Source organism: Nilaparvata lugens, chromosome 5 (genome assembly GCF_014356525.2).
Source record: "Nilaparvata lugens isolate BPH chromosome 5, ASM1435652v1, whole genome shotgun sequence".
NCBI classification, from domain to species: Eukaryota; Metazoa; Arthropoda; class Insecta; order Hemiptera; family Delphacidae; genus Nilaparvata; species Nilaparvata lugens.
The window spans coordinates 33,783,945-33,797,678 of NC_052508.1; the positions used below are offsets into that span (position 1 = coordinate 33,783,945).

The 13,734-nt window shown below is 37.0% G+C and overlaps 1 protein-coding gene across 1 annotated transcript; it reads right to left on the reverse strand.

Moving 5' to 3' along the window:
• Positions 1–1,417: 1,417 nt before the first annotated feature.
• On the reverse strand, positions 1,418–3,281 carry LOC120351330. Its single transcript, XM_039428215.1, has 2 exons — positions 3,151–3,281; positions 1,418–1,843 (listed from the first exon to the last, which is right to left on the reverse strand). Exons 1-2 carry the CDS (start codon positions 3,229–3,231, stop codon positions 1,424–1,426), a joined length of 501 nt encoding a protein of 166 aa, XP_039284149.1. The 5' UTR covers positions 3,232–3,281; the 3' UTR covers positions 1,418–1,423.
• Between the last annotated feature and the right edge of the window lie 10,453 nt (positions 3,282–13,734).

A 13,734-nucleotide genomic window follows, 5' to 3' on the forward strand; every position in this document is an offset into this window, starting at 1 on the left:
TTTTTGGGTAATGCATCTAGCATATATATTCCTCTTAGCTGAATCTGTAATAATTTCGACCAATCAATCAAATCATAATTACTCAATTCTCCTTCAATATTCATGCCTTTTTCTTCTTCTTTGTCTTCTTCCTACTCTTCTTTGTTGTTCTACGTTTCTTAACTTGAGGGAATAAACTCACTCCATATGATGATGGGGGTAGGGGTGGAATTAAAACTCTCCCTCCACTAGTTATTTGAGGAAAAGGCTTCAAAAAATACCCTTTTCCTGCAATATGCTTTTTCAACTGAGCTATAGCTTTGCGTCTAATATCGTTACTATAACTTCTCCTCTCATTCTTCTTCTTCTTCTTTCTCAAAGACCCACCAAACGCCGCTTTAGCTTTCATGATGTTTGTAACAAGATAGCTAAGTGCTTTCTCAGCAAGGGGTGTTTGAGGATTTTTGAAAATGTCCCATGCAGCGTTTGCTAGAGCTCTGTCAGCTACCGCTCGAGTTTTATTATCGCTATTTTGAGTATACGCTATATCATGTATCTTGCAAGCTCTATCTAATGAATTTATACCTTGATCACCTCTCTTTAACCTTACATTAACCTTTGTTCCTGGGCCACAATACTCGTATCCCGGAATATGATATTCCTCTCCCAGGTTATCAATTACCTTATTTAAAATAGTTGATGTCACATTACCTGCCAAACCTGACACACCTTTAAAAACTCTTGCTGCTGAACTCAAGATTCCTTTACCCCGTTTCCTCGAACTCTGCTTTCTCCTACATACCGTTTTTCATTACCTTTCAACTCAATGGTTGAACATTAACTGAGGTTAATTAATCAATACACCAATTTTCAATCGAGTTGGAAATGAATTCATACGCTATGTGCTTATAACATTGCTTGAATGATAAGAATATTATTTCAAATAGCAAATAATCTGAAAGATGAATGCGATTTGAAAAGGGGGGAAATGATGCTGGCATTGTGCGCCCACCCACATCTGCAGGAACACGTGCCAAAACAGATGTAGGAGGGAGCGAGCAAGAAGCCGCTGCCTCTTGGCTGTACGGCTGTGTGTGTGTGTGTGTGTGGTGTGTGTGTGTGTGTGTGTGTGTGTGTGGTGTGTGTGTGTGTGTGTGTGTGTGTGTGTGTGTGTGTGTGTGTGTGTGTAGCGGTAAAGACTACTGAGCATGCTCACAACAAACTATAAAAGACTCAGTCACCTTATTTAAATATCATTCACAACAGAGCAGGTGAACCATCCCTTCTTCTATGTGTTTCTACTATTCATTACGAACTTATCAACAACAACAACAGGTAAGAATTGAAAACAATTTTTATAGAAACAATATTACATTTCATTTATCTATTCACACATACATAATAATAACATGTGAAGCATGTTAATGCTAGATGCTTACCGACATTAGAATTTAACAATTTTTATGTCAGTGATAAAAGCATTAACATGCTTCACAAACAGAGATAATGTTTTACACTTTAATTTGAAATTTTCAATGTCTTTTGTGCTCGAAATCCGGGTAAATCTTTCTGGAAGATAAACATCCGTTGTTCTTAGCCCGGGTACCCGGATTTTGAGCACAATTCGCCGCCCGTGCTGGTTGGACGCCTCTCTCACATCGCATATTGGATAAGGTAACCCCTCTTCCAGCTCACGCAGAGGCGTCCATGGCTTCTTGGTGCGACTATTTAATAATCTTAAAAAGCTCTCTGATTCCATCTCGTTCTCTATCTCCACTTCCTCCTCCTCCTCCTCCTCCTCCCTTCGTTGCAATTTCATCAGCGGCACCATGGATGAGTTCTCGTCCTCTTCCGGCACACATTTCTGTTGAAAAAATATTTCATTAGACTCTTATTTGTTTCAGATTTTTCATCATCAAATCATACAAGAGAGAGAGAGGGAGAACTTGATCGATAGATTATATAGACATTAGATTATTGTCATAATCTCAACTCGACATCATTGAATTGGCATTTAAAGTGAGTGATATTAGTTATTGAAATAACATTGTTGCATGATCGAATACTTTAAACAATAATTTCTTATAATTCCATTTCTAATCACTTCAAGGAAATATTGCTAACATTGTTGCATGATCGATTACTTTAAACAATAATATCTCATAATTCAAATAATATTTCCTTTGCATTCTAATCATTTCAAGGAAATATTGCTAACATTGTTGCATGATCGATTACTTCAAACAATAATTTCCAATCAGTTCAAATAATATTTCCTTTGCATTCTAATCACTTCAAATAATATTTCCTTTGCATTCTAATCACTTCAAATAATATTTCCTTTGCATTCTAATCATTTCAAGGAAATATTGCTAACATTGTTGCATGATCGATTACTTTAAACAATAATTTCTAAGCAGTTCAAGGAAATATTGCTAACATTGTTGCATGATCGATTACTTTAAACAATTATTTCTAAGCAGTTCAAATAATATTTCCTTTGCATTCTAATCACTTCAAATAATATTTCCTTTGCATTCTAATCATTTCAAGGAAATATTGCTAACATTGTTGCATGATCGATTACTTTAAACAATAATTCTAAGCAGTTCAAGGAAATATTGCTAACATTGTTGCATGATCGATTACTTAAACAATAATTTCTAAGCAGTTCAAATAATATTTCCTTTGCATTCTAATCACTTCGAATAATATTTCCTTGCATTCTAATCACTTCAAATAATATCTCATAATTCAATTTCTAATCACTTCAAATAATATTGCTAACATTGTTGCATGATCGATTACTTTAAACAATAATATCTCATAATTCAAATAATATTTCCTTTGCATTCTAATCATTTCAAATAATATTTCCTTAGCATCAATTTCTAATCACTTCAAGGAAATATTGCTAACATTGTTGCATGATCGATTACTTTAAACAATAATATCTCATAATACCATTTCTAATCAGTTCAAGGAAATATTGCTAACATTGTTGCATGATCGATTACTTTAAACAATAATATCTCATTATTCAATTTCTATTCGGTTCAAATAATATTCGTATCAAATAATCAAAGACTCGTATGTGCACAGATTTTTTTAACAATCAATCACGGAAAAAATCTGTGCATACACAAGTTAATAATATTTGTTGAAACTAACCTTTGATTGAGTGAGCACGCCCTCGTCCTCGAAAACTAGCATCCTCTTCCCCTGCTTCTGCTTGATGTTGTTGCTCAGCATTGTCAGCACCGCACGCCGCGGCGCCCAGGTAGCCGGTGTAGATTGTGGCAGAGAACTGTCCGGAATCACGATCTTCTCACCCCTCTTTCGTTGAACGAAGATTCCTGTCTCTTCAGGGGTGAGGCAGAGGAGGAGGCTGGGGAGACAGCGGAGGCGGCAGCTGTGGCAGCGGAGGTGGCAGCCGAGCTGCGAGCTTTCTGCTGTTGCCAATAGTTGAGCACGCGCTGCGGCGGGCTATCCGGCAGGACGTATGATGGAGAAGATGTTGATGGAGAACTCATCGTGAAGCTGGCTCAGATGTAAATGATAATTTTCCTCTCATCACTTCTGTTTATATAGCATACATTTCTCTCTCTGTTCCAGGCTCGTGTGAGCGAGAGCGAAGCGTGCTACAAGGCGAAAAAAATTCAAATTTCTCTCCAACAACACGTGCTCCCACATCATTATCGGTTTGTAAGTATTCTCTCTCCTATTACAAAAACTGACACTCGATCATTTTTCAAATAGCATCCATGTGTTAGAAGACAGGAAAAAAAAAAATCTCCTCTAGAACTCAGCATGAGAGGGTGAAAACACCTGCTAGAAGCTGAAATCCCCCATGCCCCCCAACTCACTTAAACATTCTCGAATGATTTCTAATATTATTAAATATTTCACGGCATTTCAACATAGAGGAATAGCATTCTCGATTGATTTCTAATATTATTAAATATTTCACACCATTTCAACATAGAGGAATAGCATTCTCGAATGATTTCAGTTCAGTTATTAAATATTTTATATAGGTAAGAAATCACCTTGCTATGCTTTCAACGAAGGCTGTTTCAACGACCCCCACTCCTCCTACCCCTGTCACATGATCACACACCATATCACATGACCAGTCTTTGTCAGCATCCAAATCTTGTTTCAATAAGTCTGTATGACGTCATTTCTCAACTATCTTACTATAAATACCACTGCATTGATCTGCATTCGTTCAGTTTGATAGTGTCAACGCTGGAGTAAACATGGATACTTCTAAGGTGTTTAATGTGCCTATGCTCTGTGGTAATAAAATCAAGCCTACCAATGAGCGGTTTGGTTTGTGGCTTCTATCAGAAAACATGTGCAATGACAACCTTGTGACAGACATTGGAAATATTGATTACACTGGTGGGGAAGAACTGTTTGTGCAGGATGACTCAAATCTTGTGCCTATTACAGAACCTTTTTGTGACAATATAATGCTTGTGAAAATCTGTGCTTTGGATGATTGTGAGACAATGGATAAGAGACGTTTTGTTCTAAAAAAGGATATATGTGGTGCATTCAACTTATATTTAAGAGGCAAATTCTCAAATATGGTGTCAGCTAAACATGGAGTCAAAGCAAAGCTACCTTACCTATTGGACAGTGGAAGTGATATGTCTCAAAAGATTCTACAAGTGCTTGGCAATGACAATTACAACGAAGTGAAACAAAAATACCAGGAACCAGTGGGGATACCTTACAAAGTGGAGCTTGCAGATGTCCCAATTGCTACATTGATAGAAGAACTACCGAGATTATTGGAGCAGCTGAGGAAGGAGCACTTCTATCTACTAGACTTGGACATAACACAGGACTTTGCTGGAATATTCAACAAGAATGGAATGTGTGACTTTCTAACTACAAATCATTGTTTCTGCTTTCAAGGAGAATATAAAGAAGACTATAATGTGATAGTAGATAACAATAAAACTGTTGGGATTGATTGCTTGACTTGGGTTAATAGTAATGTGAGGGTAAAAATTTATAATAAGTTTGTATGCCAAATCACAAGCCCTGGTGTGAATAAGCAGTTAGGTAACCATATTGTAGACTTTATTGCCTGTCCAGATACAAGATTACGGGAAACCTTTACCTCTGATGCAGCTAAAATGCATGGTATTACATGTTTGGAAGCTACAATCTATAACTATAGTTTAACAAATAGAGACAATAGCTAAATCTTTGACCCTATTCAAGATAGCTTGTCACTCTTGAATGATAGTAGAAATTATTTCCAAAATGCTCCAATTTATTCTGTGTCCTTGGCTAAAATGTGGAGAAAACTGACAGATAATTTAAAAAATAGTTGTTGTTTGGTCTATAATGATCTTCTACAGTATGTTTACTGGGGTAATAGCAATACCAAGAAATTGACTGGTGTACAAGTGAAGCTCCCCACTGACCCACAACATAGAAATAAAATAATTTCTTATGTTATTTCTGCATTCAGTTTCAATTTACTACCTATAAATTATGTAGAAATTTTTGAGGATCCATCAAACAAGAATAATATCAGTTTCTCACAAAAGTGTTATATTAAGAGTGGTGAGACATATTTCTCCAAGTCAACCACAGTTTTCTCTACCATATCCAAAGTTGTTGACCTAGATGAGTTGGGCCTTGTAGCAACAGGTAACTTGATACCACAAGTCTTAAGAAAACGAGCAAACATAACTTGTAAGCTTCTATGAGAGAGAGTGAAGTAACTTTAACGGGTAAACACATGTCACAGATGATAAATCGATTTAGACATTTTTTCATGTAACGGAATGTAACGGTTTTCGATGCAGGAGTTATTCTAGAGGAACCTTGCAGAGAGCAGAGCGCACGTGTCATTTGTCTAGACGAGGGAGACGGTCACGAGCGAGCGCACGTGCCTACGGTTTGAATTCTCTAGCCTTTCGTAACTCTGGACAGAGAGAAGCATTTCACTAGTACAGTATAGGAACGCTCGATCAAAATGGAAGTTAGTTAACGCTTGTCTCCTTCACTCGCCTTTCGTAATGCTGGAGTCAGAGAGAAGCGTTTCACTAGTACAGTATAGGAACGCTCAATCAAAATGGAAGTTAGTTAACGCTTGTCTCCTTCACTTGCCTTTCGTAATAGAGAAGGAATTTAGAAGGGTGAGGGTAAGAGATGGACCGAGTAAAAGAAGGAGAAAGCAGATGCTACATCTGCCTAGAGCCGTCTGCTGCTTGTGAGAAGCGACTTTAATCTGTCAGTATAGATGTAGTAATATGGATTCACTTTAATTTGACAGTAGAGAATTTGAGAATGGATTCACTTTAATTTGACAGTAGAGAATTTTTCCCTCTCAAAGAGATTTTTTCCCTATATTTTAATCGACTTTAATTTTCTCAACATAACGAAAATACTAGTCTTAAGCTTTAGGTAGAACATTGCTTTTTATAACATTTGATAGTGAATGTGGAGGAATTACCTAAAATTAATTTCTGACTCTTCTCAAATTTTGAGCCCAGGCACTACAGTTAGAGCCAAGTCATATTTTAAGGGGTTGAAGCGTTTTTAAGGAGTTTATTTGCACTGGCGGTCGGCAGGGGAGGAAGCTCTCCGATTGACTGATTCCCGAACGCTAATCCAATCTTCTGATAATCGTCCAATCGGAGATATTCCTTCCCTTCCGACTTGTCCGTCGCCAGTGCAAAAACGCTTCATGTGGCTTGGCCCTTACACATTAATGGATAATTCATACAGCTCCTTACGCTTCTGGAGACCATAAATGATGCCATGGAATGATGCTTTAGTTAATAATCTTTCTCACTTCTTGTTGCTCATCATAACTTCATGACGTCACTTCACTCGTACTTTACTACTTCAACAACAAAAGAGTTGAGAGTTTTACAAACATCTCAAAAGTGTACAGTTTAATAGTGCCACGTGCAAATAATATATCTAATAATAGGCCTAAGAGCAGTGAAGGTCTTCTATCTCAAAGCATAACTCTTGCATTTCAGTTCTACCGTCTCAGTACAATCAATTATTTATCAAATATGACTCCTTACAAATAAGATTCTCCAATGATTCTATTAGTATATAATATAATATTATAATATATGATAGTGAGAATGATAAAGTATGATTATCAAAATACAAACACCAGAAATCGAATTCGTTATTTTTTTTTGGAATAAATTATTGTTTTCTGTAGAATAATTCACTATTACTGCTATTTTTAGTCTAAAGCTTCCATATCTGAAAACCGCATTTCTTCACCAATAATAAGTTGCCCAGTACCAGTTGACTGACAACTGACACAGGAGTCTAGATCAAAAAGCATAAAATGTTACATTCTATACTCTCCAGCATATAATGTTACAATCTACACTCTCCAGCATTATGGCATAGAATGTTACATTCTATACTCTCCAGCATTCTGGCATAGAATGTTACATTCTATACTCTCCAGCTTTCCAGCATAGGATCTTGCATTCTATACTCGCGCTTCGCGCTCGAACGGGGGGGATTCGTTCCTTGCACCCAAGTGGGGTGAGTTTGCAGTCTCTGCGCTTCGCGCTCCACCTGGGAGGCGGGCTTCGCCTGCCCAATCGACTTTCAATATCCGGTCTCGATTAGCCTCCTAAAACCTCAAAAAATATACCACTGTCATATTGCATAATTTTAATGCATAATGTTTATTGCGTATTACATCATGTGTCTCTACTTTTCAATCTATACATTTTATGTCTTACAATTGGGTGGACAATTTAATTTACAAAAGTTAATTTGAAAGTTAATGAAAGTTTTGAAAGTTAATTTACAAAATGAAACGCCTGAATATACCAATCTTGCTTGATTACTAACCCTCATATAATATTACCATAGTTATTTTGTCAAAACCTAGAAATGTGGTTGTGAAAACATAATCTATTCTCCTGAAACAATTTGGAGAGTTTATAGGTGCAGTGCACCTGGTTGATGCCATGCAAGTGTCTCCTTGGCTCCTTCCGGTATCATCAGATTACAGAACAATTCAGCAGTCAACATTATTTGTATTGAACACTTTTTGAGTTCGAGGTCTGAATGATGGGGCGTTGCAAAGCTTATTGAATAATAATTAAGTGGTGACGGTTGTAGTTGTAGTTATTCAGGTGAAGATGAATAATTGAAGGTGAACATAGAACCGGAAGGTATAAAGCCGGAAGGAAAGGATTATCTTTCAGCCTTGAAGAATTTAGTTTGGTGGTTCGCAAACAAAAAAGATCTCCCCTTTTGTGGAACAATGTGTCTGGCTAGACCGGTGGCTGAAATCAGATGGGAAGGGGGTAGCAGACAGCGACGATGTCCTTGTTGAAATTGCGAAACTAAGTGGCAGACTATGGCGGCGAGGGGAGGGATTTGATGGGTGAATACCCTTCGCTCTCATGTCTGTCTAGACGCTCTCAGATGCTGTATGAATTTATATAATGTCCTCTCATTCAATTTCTCTCTCATTTCTTTCACGGGGTGTCAGAGCTCCGCCCTTTTAACAAAGCACAGAAGCGACAACAATAAAACTAATCAGGAACTGAGAACAGAAAAAATGTGAGGGGTTCGCTTTTTTTAGAACGTAAAACTGTAATTTTAGATCTCCTCTTACTTGATCTTCTCAAGGCAGTTGAAGGGGCTTGAACCCTACGACCCCGAGAGACTTGGAGCTGAGAAAAGTGTGAATGTCAAGAAACCCTCCTCTCTGGAATGATGTGGAATCATCTATTAGAATGAGCTATTTGTCTCTGATGACATTTTAAAAGAAAATTTATCACTCTCTTTTATCAGTTTCGAGCCTGATATTTTAGTTTTCGAAATACGTTTACATCATTAGATCAACACTGATAGTTAATCACACTAATGGTTTGGAAACCCAAAACATCAATAACAAAGTAGTTTAGAAGCCAGATAGATCTCTTCCTCATTTTCCTTGTGTTTGTATGTTGGCACCCCTCAATACCCCTCAAAACCTACCTTAATCACGTATCGAACGTAATTCCAAACCACTCTGATAAACTCTGAAATGCTGAGTTGAAAATAAATTTCCTATGTTCTAAGAATGGTTTTCAAGCTAAGATAGATACTTCCTCCATCAGAAGCGATTATCCTGTGGGAAATTGATACTCGATTCTTATCTTTTGTCTCTTTTGGGAAGTGTGTAACAGCAGCAGCAGCAGCAGCACCTGCAGTGTGATCTGTATTGTAGTTGCATCCGTTCTCCCAGCACCAGTTTTCCTTTTTCTCTGCCTCAGGTGGGATGTGTAAAGAAGGACGGAAGTGATTCACCTCCACTGATCAAAAAGAAAGGATTTAGAGCTCTCAAAGGAGAAGAACTCTCAAACATCAAGTAGTAACTATCAGTATGGGAATTCTGTTGTGAGAGTTTTCTCATGAAATGAAGTTTTCTTGTCGAGTTTGATCATCTCAATGATCAATCAATCATTTTCTCGTCCATTGGAGTCATTGATCGCAACATACGTGAATCTATACCATCAAATTTGATTTCCACAGTTCTTCAAATAAAAATAGTGAAAATAATAAAATAAATTTAGGAACATCTTTATCTATGTGCACTTTAATAATTTTGCTTCAGTGTATGAGAAAATATAATTTCTTCATTCGAAGAAGTTCATACGACTTCAGTCATATTTCTTTATTCGAATTTCCTGCAGACTGTTAGGAATAAAATTTCCAGTTCGAGAGAATTTACAGCTTTCATCTTTTCAAGCAAGCTTTTATTACAAACAGACAATTAAACTTTTCGGGGGAAGGGTAGGTACGCTAGCTAGCTCAACATGTTCCATTCTGACTGCGTGATGATTTGTAGTTTGGTAGTTGTTCTATTGGCGATTGCAAGCTTTTAGCCTCTCATATTCTTCATTTGTCCTTCTATTGTCTCATCTAACTGTCTGCTATCTACCCGATTCTGATAATTTCAAATCGTTATTTGTGGAAATATAAAGACTGAATTTGAATTATTCTCCAATTGTCGCTCAAGGTTATTGTTAATCATCCATCTTTGACTCAAAAGTCAAAGTCAATCATCTATCATTTACGTCTGTTTCTATAGCACTCTAGAAATCAGAACTTGTGAAGTATTTAAATTAATCTTTCTTATAAATGTTCACTCAGTCTTTTTTATAGTTTGTATAAAATAAGTTGAGACTTTAGTCCAGGCAATGAATGCTCAAAAAAGGGTATAGGGGGAAAAGTTGGGTAAACAATTTTTGACCCCGCAGTTCTGTTTAGGGTAGTTAGAAGGTAAACATATCAAAAGTCCCCACCCCTACCACCTGTGCTAAGGGGGTAGGGGTGGTTTAAAGGTGCCATTTTTTGGTTTCTCGCATAAAACTCAAAAACTATGTATCCTAAGGACTTGACTGTCATATAACAAATTGAAGCTTACATATTAATTTCCCACAATATTTATCACACAACTTTTTTTTATATCTTCACTAGTTTTCGAGATATCCGCTCTTGAAGGTGTGACATTTTTGAAAAACACGTTTGCCACCAATTTTTTTCTATTTTTGCTTCTACAACTTTTTAAAAATCGACGGGAAAAATCGATGCTGATTATGAGCTTATAAGCCATTAAATTCTCTTTAATTTGATGTATAATTTCACGCTTTTACGAATTTCCCTACACCTTTTGTAGCAGCTTTAGTGTTGAGTGTGAAATCTCAATTTTTGCAACAATAAACCAATTGACAAAGGAATTTGGAGGAAATCTTTTAAACAAAATTTTTGACTTTGCAGCTTTGTTGATACTAGTTGGGAGGAGGATATATCAAAAGTCCCGATTCCTAACTCATGTGCTAAGGGGATGAGGGTGGTTTAAAAGTTGCATTTTGCAGCGTTTTGCTTCCACGCTCATATCTAGAGAACAATGCGTTCAACCTACTAAAGTCACCATTCAAAAATGAAGATTAATAAATCATCTACACTTTTTGTTCAGAGGAATTTTGTGATATTCCCAACAGTTCCCTAGATATTCGCTCTTGAAGGTTGTTGAAATAACAGGTTTTTATGCAATGTTTTGCTCTTTCAGAGCTTATATCTCTCCAACAATGCATCATAAAAACTGATGCATATCGCAGGTTTGTCGAGCATTGAATTTTCTTTGAAATGATGTTTTATCAAACTATTCCAAGTTCTCCTCTCATTGTTATAGCAGCTTCAATGTAGGGGGTAAAATTTTCATTGCTGCAACAAGTGTTAACTCAGCGGTTCCACACCTTCAACAGAGGGGATAAAGATGCGCACTTTTGCTATGTTCACCTATTAACTAGTCCAAATAAAAATTCAACGCAAAATAACATTATGATATGAATGATAACCATTCAAAATCTCACAACTGGATTATTTGAAAATTTACATTCCAATCAAAAAGGAAAACGAAAAGTGTTGAAAGCTGCAACAGACGCGGCATGAGCGACAAACGCGTAGACGAAACTCGTTTCTAGCTTCAACGCGAACCTACTACCATGGCCAGTCAAGCGCGGTTATCTTGCTAAGTAATGAGGTGCTACATCAAGGATTTGTTGTCTGCTTGTAATTTGAGATGTTTGTAGTTGTAGCGAGTAGCGAGTAGCTCCCATCCTAAACAAGGCTTTATAATAATTTGAAGCTCTATAGGCTACACTATAGCTCGTTGCACACTGGAGACGCCGTTTTTGCTCAACGCACACTGGGAGCGCGCCGCGCCGCGCCGCCGCGTACCTGACATGACTCTCCACCAGACTACTGCTTCATTCGGGTTAGTCTAGTTCCTTATGAACTAAAATGAATGTTATTTTACAATACAAATCGTGAATTAAAGTACCAGTCGACAACAGTCGAACGAAACGGTCACTTCTTCTTATCGTTCCGATTACAGTTATTGCAATGAGATAGGTAGTTTAAAATTGTATAGGAGCTTTATAACTGTGCTGCATAACCTAGAAGTGGTCTAAAACTTATATTGAATGAATTTGGAAACTATTGTTGAATTGAAACGTTATTGGAGAAATTATAAAAGTCTGTTTAAATAGTTTTTTTTTTAACATAAATCGCGAGTATGTCTATGTGCGGAATTTGTCAACTGAGTGTGGTTAGAGCAGAAAAGGACAAGATTGGGTGTAAAAAGTGTGCTAATTTTTTTCATGGAAAGTGTTTGAACTCAACAGCAACGGAGATTGATTTGCTTAGTGATAAATCATGGATGTTTGGCACATGCACTGCAGAGTTCCGTTTATCGCGTGGTAGTGCATGCTCGACTCCGGTTCGAACAAATAATAATGATAGTATGAAGAGTTCACTGACTATTGATGATGTTACGACTCGGCCGACTATTGCCCATTTGGATCAGATGTTGGCTGAGTTTAAAAAGGATATCATTGAGAGTCAAAAACAAAACTATAAAGACCTATTGAAATCAGTGGATGAGTGTAAAAATAAACTGACTAACTACAACGAGATTCTAGGATTTCTAGGTAGACAGGATGAACTCATTAAAAAGCAAAATGAAATTATCCAGCAACTACAAATAGAAAACGAACTTTTGAAAAATAAATTTGCAGAGCTTGATGCTCGTGTCGAGGACCAGGAACAATATTCAAGGCGTAACACTATTGAAGTTTTCGGCATTCCGGAGTCTCAGGGGGAAAATGCGGAGAATTTGGTTTGGATGTTTGTAAGGAGCTAGGAGTCAAAATCAGTGCTGAAGCAATCAGCGTTGCGCATCGCTTGAAAAAATTTGGCAACCAGAGGTCGGCGGGCATTATTGTGAAGTTTGTACGAAGGAAGGATGCGGACGAACTTCTTAAAAGGCGCAAGGAAAAGCGTCATCTGACTGCACAAGAAGTGGGGTTTCCTGGCGATAAGATTCCCATCTTCATAGACCACTGGTTTCACTGGCACCAGGTAGGCGTAGATTGTTCACAGCAGCGAGAAGAATCAAAACACAGGAAAATTTTCGATATGTGTGGATTGATCGGTCGGGAGTAATTAAAATGAGAGCAACCGAAAACAGTAGAGTGATCTCCATAAGAACAAGATTTGACTGCGTTTGTGTCTGATTTACAAAACAAACAAGATTTTAAGAAGGTCAATTGATTCAATCGTTTTCAATATGGAGCTGATGATTGAGTGATTCATTTTTTATAATTATAATATCATACTAAATTATCATGAATGCTAATTTTCATTTATTATTGTGGAGGGTGTTGATTGTTAGAATATTGATCGGAATTGAACATAAGTTTTAATCAGAATATTTGATTTACATTGTGTTGAGCTGTTTTTTTTCTTGCGGTACGATCACTCACATTGTCACATTTGTCTGGTAGAGATTATCTCGTTGTAGAGCCGAATTGAATGATTTCCTCTCAACTGTTGATAACGATATACTGGTGAAAGTTGAGTAGAACGCTTTATCTGTAAGGATGTTTTTACGATAGTACCGTTGAATATGATTCTATAATGATAATGGAACACAATAATATCAAGAGCCTACTGTTTCAGGATTACGCTCATCTCTGATAGTATCTAGCTATTTGTAGAGCACATCTTTGATTGAAGTGCAGGATATTTATTCCACTCAACTGCTACTGGCATATATATCAGAAATACTCGTTGACATTTTAATATTGTCTTGTTTTCAATTTTTCTCTTATTCTTTATGTATTAGGCCTATACTTTCAGACAAATCAAATCTTTTAGACTATCAGCTGGGAAGTAATG